Source organism: Crinia signifera, chromosome 1 (genome assembly GCF_055691185.1).
Source record: "Crinia signifera chromosome 1, ASM5569118v1, whole genome shotgun sequence".
NCBI lineage: Eukaryota > Metazoa > Chordata > Amphibia > Anura > Myobatrachidae > Crinia > Crinia signifera.
The window spans coordinates 436,829,015-436,855,790 of record NC_139217.1 but is presented as its reverse complement, the minus strand read 5'-3'; the positions used below and the strand labels follow the sequence as shown (position 1 = coordinate 436,855,790).

General features: G+C 44.2%; 1 protein-coding gene across 2 annotated transcripts in view; it reads right to left on the bottom strand.

The window, feature by feature from the left end:
* PDE4D (phosphodiesterase 4D) overlaps positions 1-15,861 on the bottom strand; it is a 925,196-nt gene extending 909,335 nt beyond the window's left edge. The window contains exon 1 of one of the 2 annotated variants that reach the window (XM_083153306.1): positions 15,771-15,861. In XM_083153306.1, coding sequence (XP_083009432.1) covers positions 15,771-15,812 — 42 coding nt within the window. In that variant the 5' untranslated portion in view covers positions 15,813-15,861. The remainder of the gene's footprint in view (positions 1-15,770) is intronic. The other variant, XM_083153323.1, reaches the window with a different exon arrangement.
* Between the last annotated feature and the right edge of the window lie 10,915 nt (positions 15,862-26,776).

Below are 26,776 nucleotides of genomic sequence, written 5' to 3'. Positions count from 1 at the left end.
AGCAAACCCTGACAGCTCACCTGCAGTATTCAGGAAAGTATATTAAATGTGTGAGCTTCCTCTGCTATCATCCCTGTTTACACAAACCTCGCATTGCTGTGTGACCGCACCATATACTGTAGCTCACAAACATACCGCCCAACTTTAAGAGGTCCCCAGTATGGACACTGGTGCAGCCCCCAAAATGGGCGTGGCTTTAGGCAAAAGGTAGCATGTCTAATCACCGCTGCTCTACTCAGCAAGGAAGAAGTGGGGGCTCCCAACTGCCCCCACCCCACTGTGTGACACTGGCGGCCCTGGGGGACTTTGCGAGGTATGCACAAATAACTTCTACCGTTATAATCTGACTGGAACAATATGCAATATTTTCCTATAGATTGTAAATCTGAGAGCAACACAATCTTACTGTGTTCCCAATTATAAATAGCTATGGAATATGCTGGCAATAAATTATTAATTAATTTACTTATAAAAACCAGCATATTCCATTGTGTGCTACAATTGGAAACAACAGTGATAAAAGAAACTGGTTAGTTACAGACAGTCTTAGAGGAATGAAGGCCCTGCTTGCAAGCTTAAAATGTATTTGGAAATAGCTCTCATTAGACATGCTCCTGGCGATTCTATCGTCAAATCGCCGCTGCTCGCCATCCACCAGAAGGGTGCGCGCATGAGATGCTCGCGCTCCCCGTTCTGATGGAGCCCGCTGCTCCCCCGCCGCTGCCCGCACCCTGCACTAACCCTTCCCGTCTCCCTGAAGCAAAGACATGCAGGGAATCCGCCTCCCTGCCGCCATGTGAAGGGGACACGGGTGCGCTTGAGATGGTCGCGCGTCCCTGTCAACCTCTCCGCAAGCCTGTGCGCCAACTCAGGGAATCTGGGGATTCCCTGAGCTGGCTGAGAGGCACTACATCTGTAATCAGATATCTTTATCTCCACAAATGATCAAGAACATGTAAAGTTGGCTATATGATGATTGCTTCATATTTCCCACAGTTGGTGTGTTTTCTAATATCAATTACTTTATCTCAAGAATCACTGTTCTCATGATATCTAATTTATATATTTGGACTTATACACATAAAGGTGGCCATACACGCTCCGATGCCGGCGGGTCCGTTCTGTGCTTTGAGGTGCGCGCTCCCACGGCATCTCATCGTACAGTACAAAAAGTATGTGCTGCACATACTTTTTGTACTGGCTTTTCATCGCATCACATCGCATTGCATGCACAACACATGCACAAGGGATGCGATGCGATGCGTGCTATTTAAGCACAAAACGGACGCCCGCATCGGAGCGTCTATGGGCACCTTTAGAATGATTTGTTATGACAAGATGAAATCATCAGAGCACTTCAGAAATATTTCAATATACGCTTTGACTTGGGATTGGAATAGAAATCGCACAGCTTCTCTGGATGAAGTGGCTGAGCTGGTTAATGGCTCACCATGCGGTGCTCTCCATGCTAGTGTGTAGAGGGACCAATATTATGCCCGGAGGGAAACCGATAATGGGAACAATATGATGGTGGTGACATGGATTTATGTACAGAACAATATAATTAAAAAAAGCCCACCTACCTCATTAACCACTGAGGGGCAGACTATATGCAATGGCAATATTTTTAATTGCGCATGTGTCTAAGTTTCCCATACATCACACAGCACAATACCGTAAGATGGATTCAGATGTCTGGTCTAATAAATGCATAAAGCGTTCCAAGGAGGTGACAGGTAGGTGGCTATTTGTGACACACATAGATAACCTGGCCTATGGGAGTGGTTGTGTAATTGATTGGGAACATCAATTGGAGGCCACACTCTGGTGGAGAAACTGCACTCAGCATGGGTGCTGGCAGGAAGCGGTAATGCGGTGTTGCCGGGATGCAGTCTGGACTGTTTGTGGGCAGGCCGTGGCTGCTGCATGACTTCATATGCAGCCGCTGCAACCCTAAACATAGCAGCCTAACGCCTTCACTCAAAGCTTTAAGATGCGAGTACTTTGCACCAGGCAGTGACAAGAAGGGAGTGGTGTATTTATAATGAGTGCACATGGGCCCCTGAGTCCCAGGGGGGCCCACACTGCATATGCTGCACCCATATGAGCACTTATATACACGTCCAACGGAATTCAAACATCATCCATTGGCTGATATTTCCTGAGATTTCACCTTGCCACATAGAACTGGTCAATGCATTGGGGACATCCAGCAATTGTTCCTAATTCACCAGAGGATCAAGTGGTGGGATCTCAGGAGTCCTGAGCTTTTGAAATCATAGAGCAAACCAAGGGATCTGCAGGAGACACTTTTGCAAACCTGGGATGATAACATCACCCCTAATTACTCCCAGACCCCACCAGCCAGCGTATCATGACGGAATGTAATATGAAATTTAACATATATACAGTTGGAAAAGTTTGACTTCATCCTGAATCCAAATTCATGCAGCAAATACAGCCCAAGTTGTAGCTGTAATATGATTTGTATGATGATATATTTTTATTGTGAATATCATTTAAATGATTAGTTATTATTATATTTTTTTCATTAAAATATACTTTTAATCTTGAACCATCTTGTATCATTTCAGCCAGCGCTGGCATATGCCTTTTTTTCCTTTAAACATGCAAAGTGGAGTCTGCTTATTCTAGTGCTTAGACTCCACAATGATGCGCTACTGCCAGCAGCAGCAACTATGTGAAAATCACTGGAAACATGGCTGCCATTTTTCTGGAGATTGGCACATGCGCAGTTGGGTCTCTAGAGCTGAGATTCTACTACACACTGCACTACTCCCGGTAGAAAGGAGGGGGCTCAACCGGAGGAGGCTGCACACGGGCTGCCTCCTCTTTTAAAACAGCCCTCCACAAAAGGGTCATTTTACTAAGATGGGAGTTCTATTGGAGATAGAATGTTGCCCCTAGCCAGGGCTGGATTAACAATGGGCCTGATGGAGCTCCAGCTCCAGCTCCAGACCCACTCTCTCAATAGGCCCATTTTGTAGATAAGGACTGGGGCTTTCTAACGAGCCCAGCCTCACGTCGCTAGCCCCCCCAGGAACCGGAGATGCTGCCGGGCAAAACTGGAACTTTTCCCCATAGGAATAACGCTAATACTGACCCCAACCCAGTTCCAATGGCTGCCAGTTCCCCCCCCCTGACATCACAGAAGCTCATTCGAACCCAAATCGCTGGGCCTTTAATCTGATACCAGGCCGGTTCATATGGGTTAATTGGTTATTGGATATTGCGGGTAAACCAAATTTTTTATTTCTGAAAAGTATTTTCATGGCTGTTCATGTTCTTTGAGGGAAGAATTCTCTGGAACCAAACAGCCCAGTTTCATTGGACCAAAATCATTCAAAGCCCACATAAAAGTTCTTCAATATGATACTAGTCTCATGTAAATGGGTCTGTTGGTTCCGAAGATACGCAGTAGCTGGTTAAACGATATAGCCGGTTAAAGAGGGGGTGGGGGGTGGAGGGGTTTTCTCTGCCCTTCACACCAAAATGCAGGGACTAAGCTGGTGTAAAAGAGGCCAGCCCGGGAATGTCCCTGCATGATCCTGGGACCATATTTCCAGTTAAGTCCCTGCATTTTCTGGTGTGAAAGAGCTATTATTTCAAATTGCTGGGACCTGCAGTGCTCTGAATACAGCCGGGCAGCCCCCCCCCCCCCTCTCTCTGCCCTGTCAATGGCTGTCACTTCTGCCTGGCGGCAGCTGTCCTCCAGTGACCGTGAGCATGTATTCCCCCTTTGCAATGAGCATGTAATCCCACATGGCAACGAGCATGGAACCCCTGGCAATGAGCATGGAACCCCTGGCAATGAGCATGTAGGTAAGCAGCACTTATTTAGCATAATTTTTAATTGGCATTATGTTGTTTGGCATAATACATAATGGAAATTATGGTGCGTGGCTTAACATGTAATGGGCATTATGGTGTTTTGGCATAATACATAATGGAAATTATGGTGTGTGGCCTAACATGTAATGGGCATTATGGTGTAAATTCTTACAGCATTCGCTGCCAGCCCTCCCTGTCACCCTATTCAACGCCGCAGGGGCTCGCTGCCCCTAATGGTGAGTTATAACTTGCTTTCGGCAAACAGTGAACATTGAATAGGGTGAATCAGATTTTCAGTGAAAAAGATTCACCACAAGGAGTGAAAACAGTCCAATTCACCCCAAAAAACTGGTGAATTGGGAGTATTGAATACTGCCCATAATGTGTAAGAGGCAAGTACAGTATAAGGAGGTTACAATTGTGTTGCCTGATTTGTATAAGGGGTATATGGTGTGGTAAACTTAGGTGACCACATAAAAGGTGCTGAAATGTTGTCTACCAAGTTTTGGCTTTCAGTATTTTTTTTATGACTGGAGTGCCGCCTCACCCCGCAAGTATCTTAGGACATCGGCGTCCTGCGGGTGCACCTCTGGAGGGCAATCAGCAATATACTGTATCTCCCTGCATCCTGAGTGTCAAAATTTGTAATATATATATATATATATATATATATATATATATATATATATATATATATATATATAGATAGAGACACACCCATGAGCAGACCACCCAACCAGAACACTGGTCACGCCCCCACATTATTAGGTGCTGGCCACAACCCCTAGTATTGCGCATAATAGGCCCTTGATCATTTTCAGCTCCAGGCCCATTTAGAAAAGAAAAAGGGGGGTAGGCTGCGCTAATTTCCAATTTTTTGCAAAGTTAATACTTAGATGTACCACTAAAATGGTTTTAAATCTTTAAAAATTAAAAAATATATAAACAATATAAACATTACAAGTCAAATATTGGCCATTGAATACCTTTAAAATAAGGGAAAAAAGGGGGGGGGGAGAGTGGGGAGGAAAAAATTCACGTTTCTGACTGAGCTGATGAGATAGTTATTATAAGTCCATACGGTACCGTATATTTGGTGGAACAGATGGATTTTTTTTAGAGATCTGTATATGCAGATTTGGTGTCCTTATTCTTGGATATCCTCACATAGAACATTATTCTGATCGGTGCAGCTGGATCCGAATATGCGGCCAGAACCGTGCGTGCGAAACCCCGCCTTCCATACGGATCGCCAACTCCGTCCGTACGCGGCAAGAAGCTGTCTGAACGGACCGCACGTGTATTTTTCATGGAATACGCCTCCTCCATCTCAGGGAACCTCCCCCATCATTCGATGGTCGCAGACCATCGAATGCAGGACCGAGTGGTCCACCAGCTCCCACAACCTCAGACCACACGGACATTTTTCCGTGCAAAAGCAGGGATCTGGGCGGGCAGCTGACATCCGGCGATGTCATATGTCCGCCCCCTACACGTGCGTCACGGCCGCATTAACATACGTACGCCCAGCGTTTGCATGGGAACGCCCATGAAACGCGGGGCGTACGCATATGGTAATGAGCCCAAATAGCCCTTCACGCCCCTCTCCACCCCATGTTCGGAGTGTTCACATTTCATGCGGGATTTGGCCGTACGCCCCGCTCGCACATGCGCAGAGATGCCTCTGCACATACGCAGACACAAAACATCGGCGGCACGAACGAACGCGGATATTACCGCACCAACCAGAATAAGGGCAATAGTGTTTGCGTGACTAGGACATAAGCAGGGGAGCCCCCTGGCAGGTTTGAGATCCAAATTCCTCCTGTGTATATTGCCAGAAATAAGTTGGGGGTTGCCTGTGGGTGATGGTGCGGCCCAGGTTGGTGTCCACAATGGTGCAAGTCTTCAGAGGGTGGAAATAGGAGCACTCAGTCAATCAGTCAGTCAGTAAAAACCACCAACGTGTTTCACTCCACTAGGGAGCTTTTTTTCCTTATTTTAAAGGTATTCAATAGCCAATATTTGACTTTTAATGTTGTGATATTTATATTGTTTATATAATTTTGAAAGATTAAAAACCATTTTAGTGGTACATCTAAGTATTAACTTTGCAAAAAAATGGAAATTAGCGCAGCCTACCCCCCTTTTTCTTTTCCAGATTTATTTTGGGGATTGACACTCCCCACCATTGTGCTGCAGCTTGACAAGGCCACTCACACCTCTGCGCCTCCTACAGGTAACTAAGTTACCTACCCTTTCCCAGGCCCATTTAGACCTTAATCTGGCACTGCCCCTAACAACCAATCCGATTCTACTTATTTTTTTGTGCACCTTCTAGAGCAGGGGTGGCCAAACCTGTCCTCAAGATCTACCAACGGTGCATGTTTTCCAGGCAACCTGTGGATAGTAGGAATGAATGCAGCAGGTTTTAAAATGTGACAGTTAGTAATGACTACAGCTGTGCACCAGCTAGGTAACCTGGAAACGTGGACCGTTGGTAGATCTCGAGGACTGGTTTGGCCACCCCTATTCTAGAAGATAATAGATATACTATAATCTATTGTGAATTTGGAGGAACCTTAATATTTGCAGATACCCTCTAAAAATGTCTGTTCTCTGAGAATATCCCACAAATATTGTCCCCTTTGTGCTGGGATGAGCTTATTAGATAGCGTCCTTCAATATGCATCACAAGAGTTACATGTTGTCACAATAACATGGGGAATAAAATCTCTTCTAGTGCATGCTACCAGCAATCAGATAGAATGGTAGATAATGCGACAACGGTTTCACACAGTACAAAAAAATGGGACAGAATCCCCAGCAAGAATTTCTACAGAAACATACTGTAGCATTAAAAAGGATGTTATCACCTGTCTGTCAATGACTATTGGGCAGGAGGTTACAATCTTTGCTTCCATGTACCAATTATCACAGCGAGTTCCTTGCAATATACTATACAGCATACATAAGAAGACTTGGAGCAACCAGAAGTCACAGAGTGACTGCTCCAATTAACCACTGAGCATTCTGTGTTTGGTTGATAAAACTTCTGTGCTATGCTGGCAGAAAGTGTCTGTGGTGGCCCCAGCTGTAACACACTTAGGGCGGGATGTACAAAGGTAAAAATGCGTTAACTTCCCCCCTTTTCGGGGTTTTTACCGCATTTTCATATGTACTAATACCCGGACGCCCCGTCTTCGGCGGGCAGGGTATTGCCACCTTTGGGTGATGATACCCTATAAAAGCCTATGGGCTTATATCACTGCCCACCACAACCCATCGCCTCTGCTGACCCCCGCCTCAGATGTGGACCCCCCTGGCTTACCTTTCTCCAGGTCCTCCTGGACCCGGAAGGTGAACTCCTCCTCCCCCTAGCAACGCAGCCAGATGTCCTTCCGGCTGCAGGGGGAGGAGGAGGCATCTGGGGATGTGATGGAGACCCCCACACACCACATCACAGGTATCGTGGGGGCCTCCGTCACCGCACTGCGATGCTAATCGCATATGTCAGTACATGTGCAATAGCATTGCTGTGGTGCCACTGCGAGGAGCGGCGATTTATTTTAATACATCCTGCCCTTACAGCTAACGAATCCACCACTGTCATCAGTGCTAAAACTGGTGGTTCCAAAACTTTCTTGAATCACAGTAGAGTATCAGTATCCTTTTCACAGCACCCCTAGAATAAAAATATAAAATTAATAATTTGTGCCAACAAGTTTGTGCCTATTAGTTTGACCATAAATAATTTGATATGGCCTTGGACCACCAACCCTTGGCACTTCTGTAAGAGCATTGCGTCACCCCAGGGTGCCTAGAAACACTGTTTGGGAACCACTGGCATAAACTATAAAGGGTCAGATGCACTAAGCTTCAAAGTGATAAAATGGAGAGTGATAAACAGCCAGCCAATCAGCTCCTGCCTGACATTTTTTCAAACACAGCCTGTGACACGGCAGGTAGGAGCTGATTGGCTGGTTGTTTATCACTCTCCATTTTATAACTTTTGAAGCTTAGTGCATCTGGCCCTTAGTCTGAAGATATGTGAATAAGCATACAGCAGACAATGCCTATCCTTCCGGAACACAGGCCTAAATGTGAAGGTTTTGTGACTGGAACATAGGTGGATTTAGATCTCATGGGGCCTTAGGCAAGATAGAGATTTGGGCCCTCCTCCCTAAAACAATCCATAGCACTATATTTTTACTGCTGATTGCAGCCGACATCGATAGATCCCCTTGACGCATGCATAGTCTACCGATAAATGCTCAGCAGCATGAACATCAGCATTGCATACAAATCTGAATCAGACCACAAGTCTTTTGGAAGTAGGCTTATTACCTGTGTCACATTTACTGATTGACCACATAGAATGGATGAAACCATTTTGTTTGTCCAAACATCTTTTTTTATCAGAACAAAGAACATCAAAAGGTACTATGGGAGTGTGGGTGGGTCCATGTGATGTCATTATGTCATGTGGTAGTCGTGCAATGCTCCTCTTGGAAGGTTTTGGATGGCCAGTATATTATGGGGCCCCTTAGGAGCGGCTGAGGCCTAGGCAGACACCTAGGTTGCCTTGTGGAGAATCCGCCTGACTGGACCGCTGCAGGTCTGTGAAATGCAGTGTTCTCCCACAAAATTCTATCCATGGAAACCTTGCTGAACTCTAGAAAACCCTGATTCAGAGTGGCATGCTGCCAATGTCGGGCGCATTGGCGTTTTTTGTCTAAGTAGCACAGCTCATGCTTTTCGATTATGTTGGTTATGCAGAAATGCCTGAAATGTATGAGGCATTCTTGGGTGGTGAGTGGGAGGTGGCTATTCAGACACACAGAAATAGTCAGCTTTATGCATGCCTATAGGTGTTTCTCGGATAGTACAACTGATGGTTGCATCTAAAGATCAACAAGTGGAGTTTGAGTTTCTAAAAAAGCTGAAAGTGGGCTCCTCAGTCCTTGCACAGTCAGATCGATTTTTATAAATGAGTATCGATTTTTTTATTGATTTTAAACAGGATCAAAATCTGAACCAAAACCGAATCCATGCACGTGTCTAGTAATAAGACTTACCTCACAATGGGCGAGATGTATTAAAATACATCGCCGCCCTTCGCGCCCCCCCCCGCCGCGATGCCAGCGCATATGTACTAACATATGTGGCTGGCATCGCGGTGCGGAAACGGAGCCCCCCCCCCCCCCCCCCCGCGATACCTGTACTCTGGTCTGCGGGGGGTCTCCGTCAAATCCCAGCCGGCTTCTGCTGCCTACACGCCGGGGACAGCTAAGCAGGCTGTCCCCGGCGCCTCCTCCTCCCCCCTGCAGCCGGAAGGACGTCCGGCTGCGTTGATAAGGGGAGGAAGGGCTTACCTTCCGGGGTCCAGGAGGACCTGCAAGAAGGTAAGCCCAAGGGAGGAGGAAAGGGGGGGTCGGCGAGGCGGCGGGGTTGCGGCAACGCGGCGAAAAGAAGCCCATAGGCTTCTATAGGGTATCGCCACCCAAAGGTGGCGATACCCTGCCCTGCGATAACGGTGCGGCCGGGTAATAGTACATAGGAAAATGCGGTAAAACGGGTGTTTTACCGCATTTTCCCTTTAGTACATCTCGCGGAATACTCCTTACATTGGAAACCAAACAATCATGACTATGCTAAGCAGTATTACCACCAAGGAAAATATTTTTCTGAAGCGGCCTCTCCTGCTAGCTGGAGCCCTTCTGTAATACTGAGATTCCAGACTAATAGAGCTCACTATCTTTCAATATGTGTGAGCTGGTAGACCAATGAGGAGCCAGCTTGCTGTGGAGAAAACGGAAGCGCACAGGGCCACAGAGACACTTTTTAGGAATATGTTTTTATATGCCGGCACTGGACCATGGGAACCACCAGCATTTTATGGGTATCCCCAGGAAACCGTTGGGCGTTCCCATGAGTATGTGGGCCGGTGCCTTCCGGGGGCAGGTGGCTGACATCACAGGATGCATGCCTCAAGGGGGTGTGTTCTCGTAGGCATGGTACCTAGGGATTAGGATTCGGGGGGGGGGTATTCAGCCTGGTGGCGTCTCAGGCGCTCTGTAAGCTGCAATGTTTGCAGCTTACTGAGCCAACCTGAATCAGAGTCATTGTCTTTATTTTTGCCTAGAGATTCCCATCTGTTCCAGATGGATTGGCTTGAAATGGCTCTTGATAAGGATAAACATGCAAAAAAACCTTTAATGGTTGCCTTATGTTAAATCCCTCTCTCCATCCATAAAGACTTCATTAAGAGCTGCAGTAACATTAACCACCGGGTATAATCTCGAGGTTCTCACCCCTTCTAATATCTGTGTCAACATTGTTGATGTACAGTATATGTGTTTCCCGAGTGTTTGTTGCTTATAGAATACTTGCTGTAGTAGCGGTATTTATATTGTCTATTTGGAAAATAAAAAAAATGTAGCCAACACCGTTGTTTTTTAAAAATAAAAATATTCTTATCATGAATCTGTTATCTGCCTAAATTTAGGTTGTATTTCTTATTCTGTACTATATTTGTGGTTCTATAATAAAATATGTTTAAAAAAGAAAAGAATTCCGCAAGGTGAGGTGTGCACCAAAATAAACAGTGATATAAAATCTGACCTGGCATCGGGAGCACAATTACGTCAGGGTGGCTGAGCATAGCCCTGCCAGGCTTAGTGAGTGTGAATTGGGTAAACTGCTTTTCCACTGCATTAATCCTCTAACTAAAAGCATTTCCAGAGTGTACAGAGAAACGGCGAGGAAAACAAGTGAGACATGCAGGTGTGGAGATAAACTGCAGGAATAAAACAGTTTATCCGAGGGAAATAAACGACATCTATAAGCATCTAAAGTGTTGGACATAAAATTGGTACCGGAACTCTGTATTTTCCTCCAGCACACCTTGCCCTATATGTTATCATCCGATAGAAAATGGCACAGCTGTCAGTATATAATATTGGTGTATCTGGAAATGGCCAAGTAATTCTCACAGCTGCAGAAGGCTCTGTAGAAAAACCTTAATTCGGTATTACAGTACCAAGCCGAAATTAGGAAGGCAGACTTCACTGCGTGAGACACGACCTTTCTAACTTCCCGCTGTGATTTTCTCCTCCCACTTCTCACCTATTGACACTTAAAACCAAGAAGAAAGAGCAAACTGGGTACAGATTGGCTCACAGCGTGCTGCGTTTTTATTCATCAATGTACGTGTAAAAGCTATTACAGCCAGACGGTGAGATGCATTTACATGGCTCGGAGGAGCTGGATGCGGACGTACAGTTTAAGATTTTGAAAAATCGTGAAAAGATTTTGCAACGATCTTTTTTTAAATTCAATAGGAAAAATGTAATGACGGGTTTTTGTTTTTTTTAAGATGGGATGTTTCCCAATCAGATTCTATATATTAACTTCTAGAAGGTGCTAAATAAATAAGAACTGGAATCTGATTGGTTGCTATGAGCAAAATCCCATCTTTAATAGATCTCCCATCAGTGTATAGGATGACGCCATAAGGTAAACTGTAGCAGGCACTTGCCTCTCAGCAGCGGGTGCAAGGCATCCCCGCTGCTGTCCTTTGTGGCTGCCGCTCCACCTGTCACACTGCATGGTAGGCAGCAGCGCCGGAAGCATGAAGCTCCCTCCCGGCTCCCAATCCCTTGTGATAAACAGAAGGGCTTGAGAAGGCATAATGTGTAAGCAGCGCTAATACTGTGGGCATTATGTGTTTAAGGGGTGCAACTACTGTGCCCATTATGTGTAAGAGGCGCTACAACTGTGGGCATTGTGTAAGTGGCGCTACTACTGTGCCCATATGTGTAAGAGACGCTACTACTGTGGGCATTGTTTGGGCTTTATGTGTAAGGGGCACTACATGTGGCACTAGCGTAATGTGAATAAGGGGACACTACATGCTGTGTAATGTGAATAAGATTGTGCTTCTACACAATTTTAAATGGGGGTACTATTGTAAGGCCATGCTCCTTCCTTGTGTGGGGTACCGTGTCATCAGCTTGTGCCATGGCTCCACACTACACCTCGGCATATGGTGTTGACCTAATTACTAGATATTGACGAGGTATTAATCCACTCCCAATCAAACTGTGTGAACACAACATTCTAATTTATGTAAAGGTAATTTTGAGAATCTTTATAAATTGAACCAAGCGGCTGACACCTCTTTGCTTACAATGGAGTAAACGTTGATAAAATGCCTTTGCTTTGTAATGTCAAGAAAACATTCTCTTTTATTAATATTGCCATTTCATTGAGTGACAATGTTATATTACTGTACGGCCCAACTTAGAAATAAACACAAAAATCAAAATGTGCTGTGGGCCTGCTCAAAGGCGGACACAAATACCGTCACAGCTGTGACTTGCGAAAAAGACCAAGTGATTCATCTCCATCCTTGTGCATAGAGACGCCCACCTCCGGGGTCTCAAAACCACCGCTTACACACCAACGCGGAAACATCAATGGCACATGGAACCTCTGAGCAAGTCTATGTCAGACAGAGCAGCTCTCCTGGCTTTGATGCATACACAAAGGAAAAAAAAAAAATTCTCTACTCTGTCCAACATCAGCATTGCAGCCATGTCTGAACCTGGCAACTATATTGATCCGTTGTAGATCCAGATTTCCGTGTGTTTACTTTTCTAAATACACTGTCAGTTTTAAATCCAATCTGTTCTCATTATTAGTAGTTATGAGAGTGGATCTACAGAGGGTCAACCTATTCTCTTGGGCATAGTACAAACCTGTAACAGCTGATTATATCAGTTTTACCACTGCATCTCATTTATTATAGAGACAAGTACTGTGTTTTTGATAGATGCATCCCAGCATAATAATCAGTACTGTATGTGATGGCTGCAGTGTGAGTGTTTTCTAAAGCAGAATTATTGCAAAAGATCGTTATTGGATATGTAGGTAGCCTGTAGGTATCACCTGCCTTTCTATTTGGTATTTTGTGTCTGTTTTACAGCTTGATTATAGAGTTTTTACTAGACTGTAATCAATGAAAATGTTCTGTTCTTCATGGTCATTATTGCCTATATGATAGACAGCATGCATATATTCTGTATGTAATTGAGACTGTATTTGCATACCGAATTATGTTAGTGATTGGCCCACAGTAGTTGTATGTGTAAGGGGCATAATGTGTATTGGGCATAATGTAATGTGTATAAGTGGCACTACTACTGTGGGCATTATTTGTATAATAGGCGTTAGTAGTGTGGGCATTATGTGTATAAGTGGGGAAAGCACAAGTGGCAAAATGTGTGTAAGGGGTGCAACTATTTGGGGCATTATGTGTATGTACAGCACTACAACTTAGGGCATTATGTGTGTAAGAGGCGCTACTGATTGAGCCATTATGTGTATATATGCAGCTCTACTGCTTGGGGCATTATGTGTATAAGCCACACTACTACATTTGTTTAAGTTGTGCTACTACTGAGGGCATTGTGTGTGTAAGAGGCGCTACTAATCGAGCCATTATGTGTATATAAGCAGCTCTACTACTTGGGGCATTAAATGTATAAGCCACACTACTACATGGGTTTAAGTGGTGCTACTACTAAGGGCATTATGTATATGTGCAGCAGTACTAAAAAAACAAACCTGGACCCTTTATCTCCCACAAGCTACCGCCCTATCTCTCTTCTCCCACTCACCTCTAAAATACTTGAATGCCTGGTTTAAAGGCATCTCACCAGCTACCTGTCTGACCACTCCATCCTTGATCCCCTTCAATCTGGCTTTCGCCCACTTCACTCCACTGAGACTGCCCTAGTGAAAGTCACCACTAACCTGCCGTCCGCCAAATCCAGGGGTCACGTCTCACTGCTTATCCTTTTGGACCTCTCTGCTGCCTTTGAAATCTAACTAGTGTATAAGGGCCTTAAGATGCGAGTGTGTGGATGGGGTGTGTTCAATCTAAATTGCAGAATAAAAATAAAGCTGTCCCTTATTTGTTGGCTACACTCAAAAGCACACAGTATTTAGTCTGCACAGAAAAATATTAATGTATTTGCTAACTTTGCATGGCGACATGATTTGTTCCAGACACAAAGTTCTTTACTTTTCTTTACTTAGAGATATAATTTACGCCCAGTGTTTCCAAGCTTGTCATCTCACTTTGGCCCTTCACAGTGGCAGGAACCAGTGAAACAGTGCGTATTTATGAACTTAGAAATTCAAATATATAATTTTTTTTCCCTATGGTCTTTATAAACAATGAGTGCTGAGTCCTGCCTGTCCATAATGTCCATGTTTGCAACATTATTGTCTTTGCCTGCAATAGTTTTATTTAATGTATAACAAAGAAAAAATACTAGATGGTTATCTATTCTATATCCCCTGTCATGCACAGAAAACTGATAAACTCATTCAGTTGGTTGCGATCTTTATACTAAAGTAATTACACAGATAAGATATTGTATGTGGTCTGCTGAAATAATAACTAGAACTTCCAAAGGAGAAACCACTGCCAAGACTATAGGTCCGGACTGTGGTTCCCAATCTTTTTATATTACGGCACACCTGAGTATTTTATGTATTTCTCTGCACCCCCTAAGCCAAAACTTCTCATTGAGAAAATCAGAAAAATGTATTCAGTTAAATAAATGGTGTTTATATATCTCATCCTTAGGGTCAGTTATGTGGTAATGGACAGGAATCACTTCCATTTGTCCACAATTTTCCTATTACATCGGTCATAAATAATTAACTCATACGGACTCATTCATGTTCACACATGGTTGAGCGGGATTTAAACCATGGCCACTGACAGGTTTCTCAGAGTAAATTTCATGCAGTTATTTATTTTACTTCTATTACAAAGAAAATGATTGATTATGACACATTGGGGGAGATGTATTAAGCCAGGATAAAGTGATAAAGTGAAAGGTGATGCTGTAATTAGCAATCAATTAGCTTCCAACTGTCATTTTTCAAACCCAGCGTGTAACATGGCAGTTATGAGCTGATTGGCTGCTGTATTACCACTTTCCACTTTATCACTTCACCAGGCTTAGATTAAGCGAGGGATGCCTGAGCCAGAGAATAGTTAAGAGGCTTACATTTTTCGGGTTTGCAGGAAGGAGTTAATGACTGCTAGTTGTGTAAAGTTGGTTTCAGTTTTTTTGGTAGCCTATGGGTGAGCTTAGGGGCGTGAGCTTGGGAGAAGGGTATATAAGCAGGTCCTTTCAGGAAGTACTTCCTCTTGCAGAAGTTTTTCAGCTCCACCCACCCTCCCTTGCATGTTCAGAAATTAGGCGGTATGGCATCACGATCTAGCGGTCACTTGTGGCATAAGTGGGAGGCACTGCCCCTGAAAAAGGCGGTGTGTGTGTCCTGCCTTTGTGGGGGGGGGGGGGGTAGGAAATTTTTGGGCACTCCTTCAAGGGAGTGACCACAGCGGCCAGATAAGGGAGACTTTCCAGCGTCAGGTTATGCTGTAGTCAGATGGGGCGTCTCAGTCGTCACCATATTTAATATTTAAGAGTTGGGGCGTTTAAGTCGCTGCCATTTTGATGTGTCTAGAGCTGGACATTACGTGGCACCTTATTGGCAGCCTTTATGAAGAGAGGTCATACCACGTGATAAATATATATATGACCTTTAAATCTAATGCTTTGGTGTCCATGTCTTTATTGCATCAGTGTGATTTAGTTTAGTTAAGATAGCTTAATGTGTGTGTTAAGGTTCAAACCCAATAAATGTATAGACACCTTAATACATCTGCCCCATTATATCCAATTATATATTTTAGTCTGTTTCCCAGGTCATAATAAGCATCCCGTAATGCTGCAATCCCATCAGTTCTCACATAAAAGAAGGAATGAGCACAATATGGCTTTTAACTTCAACCGTGAGTATAATATGAGAGCAAAAACATTTCTACTTACACTTTTACCTCTCGCATATAAAGGACTGTTGCTTCTATTCATGATGGCAGTGTCTTTCAAGTAGATGTTCACAGTGCAGCCATCTAAACACCTGGGGAAAAAAGTATTCAATATTTATTAAATTAATACTTATCAATACTTTATTAATATTTGTAATCCAGCATAGTAGTATTGTTGCTTCCAATAGTTTTTTTTTTTTACAAAAAAAGATGCAGATTTTAAACTTAAAGACACTTGATTGTAATAGACTCAGGGGCAGATGTATTAAGCTCGATGAAGTGATAAAGTGACTGGTTTTTATCACTGGCCAATCAGCTGCTACCTGTAATTTTTTCAAACCAAGCCTGTGACTTTACCGTTAGGAGCTGATTGGCCGGTGATAAAAAACAGACACTTTATCACTTCCCTGAGCTTAATAAATCTGCCCCTGAGTAAGATGCGAAGCTCGTAGCGAAGGCACATCCCCTCGCATGTGCCCGCTGTTGTAGAAACCATTATGCACATGCGCAGTAAAAAAAACATCAGACCCAGTGCAAATGCGTGGGGGACCAAAGCAGATAGAATGACCCCCGTGATGTGGACAAGTCACCCGGACACAAAGGCCTTTATTTAGATCTGATCGCAGTACAAATTTGTTTGGAAAATGGAAAAAACCATGTGCACTGCAGGTGGGGCAGATGTTACATGTGCAGAGAGAGTTAGATTTGTGTGAGTTATTATGTTTCTGTGCAGGGTAAATACTGGCTGCTTTATTTTTCCACTGCAATTTAGATTTCAGTTTCAACACACACCACCCAAATTTAACTCTCTCTGCACATGTTACATCTGCCCCACCTGCAGTGCACATGGTTTTGCCCATTTTCCAAACAAATTTGTACTGCAATCAGATCTGAATAAGGGCCAGAGCCGTTTCTAGAGGCGGACAAGCCGTGCATCCGCCCTGGGCGCCGCACGGCTTGTCCGCCTCTGTTGAATAGCCGGGGCGCCCGGCAGCTCCCCTCACGCCGCTGCCCCCCCCTCCTTCGCCTCTCCCCGGCGTCCGCCATTGTTGAATAGCTGGGGCGCCCGGCAGCTCCCCCCACGCCGCCTCTCCCAGGCGTCCGCCACTGTTGAATAGCCGGGGCGCCCGGCAGCTCCCCCCACGCCGCTGCCCCCCATTCCTCCGCCTCTCCTCGGCGTCCGCCACACCAGCAACAGATGATTTTGTTTCAAAGGGGAGGAGAGGAGCGCATAGCGCGTCTCTGCCTTCCCCTGGCTGTGTCACTGGGCTGTTAGCGAATCATCTCGCGGGACGGCAGCCAATCAGGAGCCAGCCCGCGAGTTATGATTGGCATAGTGAAGGGGAAGGAGAGATGCGCTAGAATGCGCTCCCCTCCCCTCCCCTGGGAACTAATGAAGCAGCAACAGCAGCAGCGGCGGCGGGGGGACTGGAGGGGGTCTCGGAGACCGGACTCTGCTTTCCCCAGCAGCAGCAACGGTGAGTTGTCCTGCTGCTGGGATATAATATTCTAGCACTGTGGGGGCATATAGGTCTTGCACTGAGGGGGGCATATGTGTGGCACTGTGGTGGCATATATGGCACTGTGTGGGCATATGTGTAGCACTGTGTGGGCAATGGCATATGTGTGGCACTGTGGGGGCATATGTGTGGCACTGTGGGGGCATATGTGTGGCACTGTGGGGGCATATGTGTGGCACTGTGGGGGCATATATGTGGCACTGTGGGGCATATATGTGTGGCATTGTGGGGGCATAGCTGTCACTGTGGGGGCATAGCTGTCACTGTGGGGGCATGTATGGCACTGTAGGGGCATATATGTGTGGCACTGAGGGGGCATATCTGCCACGGTGGGGGCATATATATGTGGCACTGTGGGGGCATATATGTGGCACTGTGGGGACATATTTGGCACTGTGGGGGCATATATGTATGGCATTGTGGGGGCATATATATGTGGCACTGTGGGGGCATAGCTGTCACTGTGGGGGCATATATGTATGGCACTGTGAAGGCATATGTGTGGCACTGTGGGGGCATAGCTGTCACTGTGGGGGCATATATGTATGGCACTGTGGGGGCATATCTGCCACTGTGGGGGCATATTAGTAAACAGCATCAGTTGTATGGCAGCGGCGTGTGGGGCATAATGTGTAATAGGCATTACGTTGTGGGCAGTATTGTGTAATTGCCATCATGGTGTGCGGCGTAATATGTAATTGTCATCACAGTGTGCGTAATGTGTAATTGTCATCACAGTGTGCGGCGTAATGTGTAATTGTCATCACAGTGTGCGACATAATGTGTAATTGTCATCATGGTGTGCGGCGTAATATGTCATTGTCATCACAGTGTGCGGCGTACTGTGTAATTGGCATCACGGGTAAAAAGTGTATAATGATTTAAGTAGCCAGTCATTGTTTGGCCTTGATCTGTGAGGCGTACTAGGTAACTATGTGGGCCTTTATATTTTATGTCACTGTGTCGCCTTCAGCCCGCCAACTTAAGTGCGGGAGGACAATGTCTAGACGTGGAGGTTGCAAAAGTGAGATGTAAGGTAATTGTTTCCTGGTAGACCACGTCCTTATATTAAGCCACGCCCCCTTTAAAATAAACCACGCCCCCTATTTCGGCGCGCGCCTTCTAGAAACGGCCCTGATAAGGGCCTAAATTAGAATCCACAGGATTTCACCACATATGCACCAAGCCTGGAATGCAATACATTCCGGAGTCTGCATGCGGTGGGCAATACCATCTTTAGATCAGGTGGTGCCCTATAATAGCCAATGGGATTCAATCACTCTTCCCACTGCAGTGAGGTATCCAACCGTATCCCTCCCAGCATCCCCTGCAGTGCTCGCATCACTCAACACTTTCGCAAGTAGGAGTCTGGATTCAAAACCTTTCATTAAAGAACAGCTCTCACTGCAAGAGCCGTCCTTTGCCAAAATCTTCATGGATATGGCACTAATAGATGCTGGTATGTTTGTGGAGAGAGGCGGGAGGCATCACAAGTTGCTTGAAACGCTTGCTGCATCCCGCTCACATTTGAAAACTTTGCATAGCAACTTCAGCTGAATTAACAAGCCTGAAGCCCTGCTAATAGCCAGATCAAAATACTTTATTGATAGACCGACTATAAAGCAAGCTTTAATTAAAAAATAAATAAATAAAAATGTGTGAGCTTAGTTGTGTTCAGAATTATTTCCACGTAGTGGAGATCTAGGGTGAGATGTAATTAGCTGCTATTTTTTGGAAAGCAAAATAAATCGCACCTTATGGCACATGTGACATGTGCGATTTTTAACTGGGACTCCCTCTCAGTGGCAGGGGAGAGTCATCTGTGAGTATTCACACAGGCGGCTTATCCAGTTTGGGGTTCGGGTTTTTTTTTTCTGGAGAAGAATAACGTAATGACTGCCCTAGGCATGTAGTGGGTTAAACATCCCAGGCTGTGTGCACCTAGGTAAGCATGCGACTCGGATCCAATAAATAAAAAACAAATTGATTTCACACATGACAGTGCTTGTGTCTCAGCAACGCGTTTCTCAGTGCAACAGACCAACTTCATCAGGGAAACGAATGCATCACATGAGCACTGCTTCAAACTCTCCATTTACTTCTCCCATCCTTGTAATGTGCAGGAAGAAAAGTAGTATTAATAAACCACTGATAGGAAAAAAAGGACTTTACTTTACTGGCTGTCACATGGGACAAGGTCGACTAGGTGTCTAGGTCGGCGTATGCGTTAGGTCGACATGGGCTTTTTCACTGGTTTTTTTTACCCGAATGTTGACACAGTCGACATGGACACTTAACGCTCGTCATGCTTTGGGCACGGGTGCCTCGATGCACTCGGCACATTATTTTATTCCCCCACCCCACCCTAGTGAATGGTAGGGCATCAAATACTGCCTGTCGGCACATGTCGGCTCAAAAAAACAGTGAAAAACCCCATGTTGACCTTTTGACTGTCGACCTAACCCATGTTGACCTAACGCATGTGTTGACCTTGAGCCATGTCGACCTATACCCTTGTCGACCTTGCAGTATGTAGACCCAATGGTGTCGACCTAATGACTGTCGATCAAACACCCCCCCCCCCCCCCACCCCACGTTTGGCCCTTGAACTTTCCCTCTCCAAAGGATAAAGGTAAGGAAATGTATGCAGTCGTGTCCTATGCCAAACATATTTGCGTTAACATGAGATTTCGCCGGGATGTTCAATTGTAAGACAAACAGCAGTGGGTTGCTTCCTGGCCTGCCACAGTGTGGGCATAGTGTTTGCTGTTCCTGCTGAGTAATTAAGTTTAAGTGTGTATCCCTGAGTTTGTTCAGAACATTTGTATAGCCTATTGAATAGGCTGCCTGCGCCCATTGTGCATGTAAATAGTATCTAAGGAATACATCAGCTTTTTTAGGAAGCAACTGAAACTGAAGAGCAGCGAGAGCAAACAAAAGACAAGGGCCCTACATTAAAAGGACAGACTCAATGAACCTGATTCTGGTTGTGGTTATTATTATATTTAATGTATATGGGGCCACCATGAGTCCGCGTCTCTCTATTGAGAACTGTATTTATTTTTACAGCTAAAAATAAGCAGCAATAAGAAAAACTTATTTGGATCATGACTCCTAATTATTAAAAGGTTCCTATGAGACGGATTCAGATGATTTGTGCCCATGTGTCTGTCTTTTAGCCATGTACAGTAGCATGACATTATACAGTATATGTGTTACCTTATACTGCACAGGACGAAGGTGTATTCCCTTTAGTGCATTGCTGGTATTAATTTAGTACATTATCATGCATGCATTCCCAGTAGTTACTATATACATTTATCAAGGGGCTCAGACAAAATCTTCATGGGGGGCTTGCAACACCCCTAAACATGGGCCCCAACCACTGCAATCCCCGGAAGGGCCCTTCATGCCCCAGTACGACACTGACTTTATGTTAGCCATTCACCTGCAGGTGTAAGGACTAAGACACCAACTGGGAATGCCTTTAATTGCTGAAATACGTTTGCTGTGTTTTATACAGGTAACTATCGATTGCACCATTAAAACTTGCATCGACACCCCACTAGGTGCAGAATTTCCATCCAGTATGGCCTCAAATGTGGCCAATTTAGCGCAACTCAATGAAATGCAGTAACACCCCCCTAGGATGGGCCAGCTTTGCGCATCTGGATAGCCACTCCTCAGCCACCGTAACACTCAGCACATCTCCAAGACTCTCGGATACCATGTGTCTTAATTGCAACCACGCCTCTGTATGTGCACCCAATGTGTGACGAAAGCACATTGCAGTTGAAAAACTCTGACCGTTTACATGAATAAAAGTTTGGTATCCAGCTATGTGCTGGTATCCCTAGGTGGCGCTGCTTAGCCAAAAAAAAAAACAATTATTCATTCAAATACCAGAGTTGGATAAGCATAAATTTATTAAAAAACACAATTCATCATTAATATAAAAAATCCCCTAAGAGACAACCTTACAAAACAAGAACGGAAGGCGTTAAAAGCTCTATGTGATGATAAAAGCATAACAATAAAACAGGCGGACAAAGGGGGGGGGGTCGTTGTTATCGTTATTATGGACACTACAGAATATTTAAAAGAGGCCTATAGGCAACTGGAAAATGAAGAATACTATGTCAAACTGGTAGGTGATCCCACTCTGAAATTTCAGAATGATTTAAAAAATGTATTGGAGGAAGGACTATACACGGGAGCAATATCCAAAGAGGTTCAGACTGTTCTATTCACTCCACAACCCATTATACTAACGTATTATTTTCTACCCAAAATCCATAAGACACTTTCCTGCCCCCCTGGCAGGCCAATTATAGCCGTATTGGATCAATGACCAATAATTTATCTTTTTTTGTTGATAATTATCTTCAAAAATATGTTTTACAGTTGGATTCTGATATAAAAGACACAACACACTTTTTACAAAAGTGAATGGAAAAGTAGAATGGAAAGAAAATTATTACTTTATCACAAGCGATGTTGAATCGCTATATTCCAATATAGAGCACAATTTAGGGATTAAAGCAGTTGAAAGCTATCTTATTAAGGATTCAGAAATATCACAAGATCTTTGCAAATTTATTTTACAGTCAATTCAATTCATACTCACACACAATTATTTTGTTTTTGATTCCAATTTTTATTTACAGTCTAAGGGTACCGCCATGGGGACCAGGTTTGCCCCCAGCTTCGCCAACCTGCTCATGGGGTGTTTTGAGGAACACCATGTGTGGGGCGGTGGATATGGGGGGAACCTGGTCCTCTATGGCAGGTACATAGACAATCTTATTTTTGTTTGGGAGGGAGATCAGGAGTCGGTATTTAATTTTATTGATAATTTAAATAATAATTTATATGGTTTAAAATTCACCAGCACATTTCACAAAGAAAGTGTGAGCTTCTTGGATATTGCTCTCGTGGTAGAGAATGGGAAAATTAGGACGGAGACGTATGTGAAGTCTGTTGACCAAAATAGATATCTTGAGTATACGAGTAACCATCATGTAAAATGGAAGAACAACATTCCCAAGAGCCAGTTCATGAGAATAAAAAGGAATTGTTCGACACAGGAAGCTTTTGAGAGACAGAGTGGGAACATCTACCAGGCCTTCAAGGAACAGGGATACCCTGAGGGAATATTGAGCGACTCTTTAGAAGTCGTTAAAAAAATGGATAGGGGGGATCTACTCAAACCCGAAAATAAGAACAAAAAGGGAAATAAAAAGAAAGAAAATGGAGTAGTATTCGTAACCCAATATAACACCGAAGCCATGAGGATTAAAAAGATAGTGAAGAAAAATCTCCATCTCTTAGAATTAGATGAGATCATGAAAACAGAGACGAAAATAAAAAATACTGTAGTGTTCAGAAAATCTAATAACTTGAAAAATAAACTAGCTCCCAGCTTCTTTAGGAACCAAGAAAAACGAGTACAAAAACCCACCTGGTTACCAGAAAAACCCAAGGGGTACTTTACATGTGGAGGGGATAAATGTGCATCCTGTAAATATAATGTAAGGAAGAATACTGAGTTTGTATCCTATTCATCTGGGGAAAAAATCCCTATTAAGGAATTTATTAACTGCAGAACTGAATATATTGTCTACCTACTAACGTGTAAATGCGGCCTACAATATGTAGGGCGTACAATCCGCAATTTGCACGTGAGATACATGGAACACAAAAGAAACATCTGCAAGATGACATTAACTAACAGTTTATATAAACATCTTGCAAAATGTCAAAAAGGAGACATAAGAGGAATAACTATGATTGGCATTGAACATGTATTACATACAGATAGATGGGGAGATAGATATGTTCAGTTATGCAGAAGAGAAGCGTTCTGGATATTCAGACTTAGAAGTCTGGTACCCCAGGGTCTGAATGATACAATTGAAATGAATAATATATAGGAAAATCAATGAACCCATGGGGCCAGTGATTTGGGGTTATATATGCGGTGGGTGGTGTCATGGGTTATTACCATGTAGGGCATGCCCGTCTACATGGACCACCACCACATAGGTATTAGTATGAGGGACCTGATATTGGATGTATGTGTGCAATTGTATTGTGCATATACATCATATATATGTATGGTTTATATATCTGCAATTCTGTACTTTTGTTTTTAATATAATTCTAATGTATGAATTTGTGCATGGATATGAAGCATAGCCAGATGTAATACGCATAAATAGCAGAGGCAGACGCTATGGAGGCACCCAGCTGATGAAGCCGCCGATCTATTAATTGGCGGAGAAACGCGTATTGGGAGCCCCGCGACAGCCCGGAAACAGCCCAGCGCCGTTATTACACTGGCACACAGCCTTCACTGTATTGTGCAGCAGGTCAGATCCACTGGACGGACACCACCTGGAGCCGGTCCCTTTGGAAAAAAGGTTGACCATTAAAAAAGGATTACAAATCTATTTCTGGCTCAGATAAAGGAAGGAAGTCAAATAGGATTCTACAGCTAAAACCTGTGAGACCCATCTTATATATACGGTCCTGGGACTGGTAACTATTAATACAAAAGCCTCTAAAATATATAAAAAGCCTCTATGATATGATGAACAGTCATTCCATAACCTAAGCCTCATTATATATATATAGACACTTAAAGTTAAATCAGCCTCGCCTATACTATTATGTGTTTCATGTTGTATGTTATGTATGTCTAGGACAGGGGTGTCAAACTCAAATTCATCGAGGGCCGCATCAGCAGTTTGGCCACCCTCAAAGGGCCGGTTGTATCTGTAGGACTATGTGTCCACTCTTTATTATCATAAATTATTGTCACTGCATTCAATTATTACTGTTTTTTTTAATAATGTAAGTAATAACTAGCAGGGAGATTGGCTGGGGGCCTGGGACAGGGCACAGTGACGTGACGTCAGATCGCCCAGCAGGTGACCTGGGCCTCTGGGTTCGCAGGACTCTCGCTAGAGTTCTGGACTGGTGATGACAGTGGGACAGATAATGATAATGACCCTGGACACAGGCAGCCGCACTGCAGATTTGTGGGCTCAGGATGAGGCTGTGTGCTGCTGGCCTGGCTCTCTGCCTGCCCGGCCACGGACTCTGGACTGGACAGCAAGAGACAACACAACTGTGCCCACCCAACTGCCGAACTGTACAGTACAGTAAATATACTGAACCAACTGATGCTACTGCTGTGCAGCGAGGCACCACAGGCAGGAGGCAGCTCACCGCCGGGCCGGCGTCCAAGTCCGACAGGCAGCCGCAGCAGCATGCACATCACGGTGTCACTGGCACTGCTGTCAGGCGGGCGCATGTCACACATGGCAGCGCCGTAGCCGCTGCCCGCAGGAGGAGCCGGGGAGGAGTCGGGCATGTCACACAGTGACACTAACAAGTCTGTGTCCACTGTCCTGCCTCCCTCCTCCTCCCAGCGAGCGCCGCGGCGGAGTGACTGTGTCACCCGACTTCCTCACGTTGTTAGGTATGTCTCTCAGTCGTCATGTGAGTGTCACTGAATGTGATGTGACACTCACACTGTGATGGCTTCCCGCAGTAATGTAATCGGCGCCAGGCGGGGGTGGGTGGCGGCGGCTGCGCGGGCCACATGACGAGGTCTGGCGGGCCGGATTTGGCCCGCGGGCCTTGTGTTTGACACCCGTGGTCTAGGAGAACCTTTTTTATATTAATGATGAATTGTGTTTTTTAATAAATTTATGCTTATCCAACTCTGGTATTTGAATGAATAATTGTTGTTTTTTTGGCTAAGCAGCGCCACCTAGGGATACCAGCACATAGCTGGATACCAAACTTTTATTTTTTGATCTATAAGAGGTACACAATTCCTCTGAATAGGAGGCTGCAGCTTGGTTAAAAAAGACCATCATTCTTGCTATTGCACTGTAGAAACCAGCGCTTTTGGGTGACCCTAGTGGCCACAAACATGTTGTCTTCCCGTTTACATGAATGTTGGCATAAAGTGTGACTCAGAATCATGCTTCATATCTTTTTGGCCCCATTTCTAATTTTTATTTGAAATAATCCATTCCAATAATTAATTTTCAAATTTGCCAAAAAGTTGAAAAAAAAATTGCCTTATATGCCCTAAAACTTCTTAGAAATCTTTATTTTATTTAGTTTGGAAAGTGAACATTCACATAATGTGAACTCATTCAAATAACCCATCTCAAAACACACTGACCTTTCTTCCCTCAAACTATTTATTCACTAATTATCAATCAACTTCACACAATAGGAGTGGGCGTAAATAGGTTATCCTTTGGAACCCCCATCGATGGTAAAACTATTTACTAACAGGAGTTAACCATCAATGATCAATACTGATCCTACAAACTTTTTACGTGCACTATGATGATACATATGTGTTACTTAAACACTCACCATATCAATAAAGTATATCATTTTTATAATACTGTCAATATAATAGCATATGACCATGAAAAAATTATATGTATAGAGTGTCACTTTTACAAAGATTTAGGGGCTGCAAAAAAAAAAATATACTATATACTGTACTACAACTTCAGCGGAAAAACAGATCTTTTTCCGCACTGCATAAAGCAGTGGTTCACAAACATCTTCAAATCACAGCACCCTAAAGTATCAAAAATGTTTTTGTGGACACCCCTAGGCCAAAAGTTTCTTACTGAGTACTTCAGCAAAAAAATATTAAATTAAATAAATCTTGTTTATACTGTATGTCCTCCTTAAGCTCAGTTATGTAATGAGGGACAGGATTCTCTCTTGGTTCTCCACATATTTTATGACTGGAAATCACAAACACTGGTTTTGCCTATTACATTGACCATAAATAATTTGAATTTGTCATTGACTACAAACCCAGGGCACCCCCTGCCCGGGTTTCCAGGACACAAGGACCCATATACAGCACGGCAGCATGGATGGTGTAATGGTTAGCTTTACTGCCCCAGAGCGCTGTCATGGGTTCGATCCCCACCATGGCCGTTTGTATGTTCTCCCCGTGTTTGCGTGGGTTTCCTCCGGTTTCCTCCCACAATCCAAAAATATACAGGTAGGCTAATTGGGTCCCAATAAAGTTAACCATCGAATGTCTGTGTGTGCGTGTACATGTGGTAGTGAATATAGATTGTAAGCTCCACTGGGGCTAATATTCTCTGTAAAGCGCTGCGGACAGGGGCGAATTTAGGGGTCAGGCCGCCCCTAGGCACAACATTTTTGTCCCCCCCCCCCTCCTATTTTAATGTAATCATATATGTATATACAATATTATTTATATATTTCATTAAAATGTAACTGTAGCCCACCTTAATATTTTTTTAAGCACTCTGGACTGCTCACTGTACGGAGGACTCGGATGGAGGGAGGCACTTATTAGTACAGTGTTTTACAGCACAGTGTGTCTCACTCTCCATCAGTCTCTCTCACACTGTGACTGACTGAGCGCAGGGAGGATCTGCACACCACTCAGCTCAGCTGCTGGATA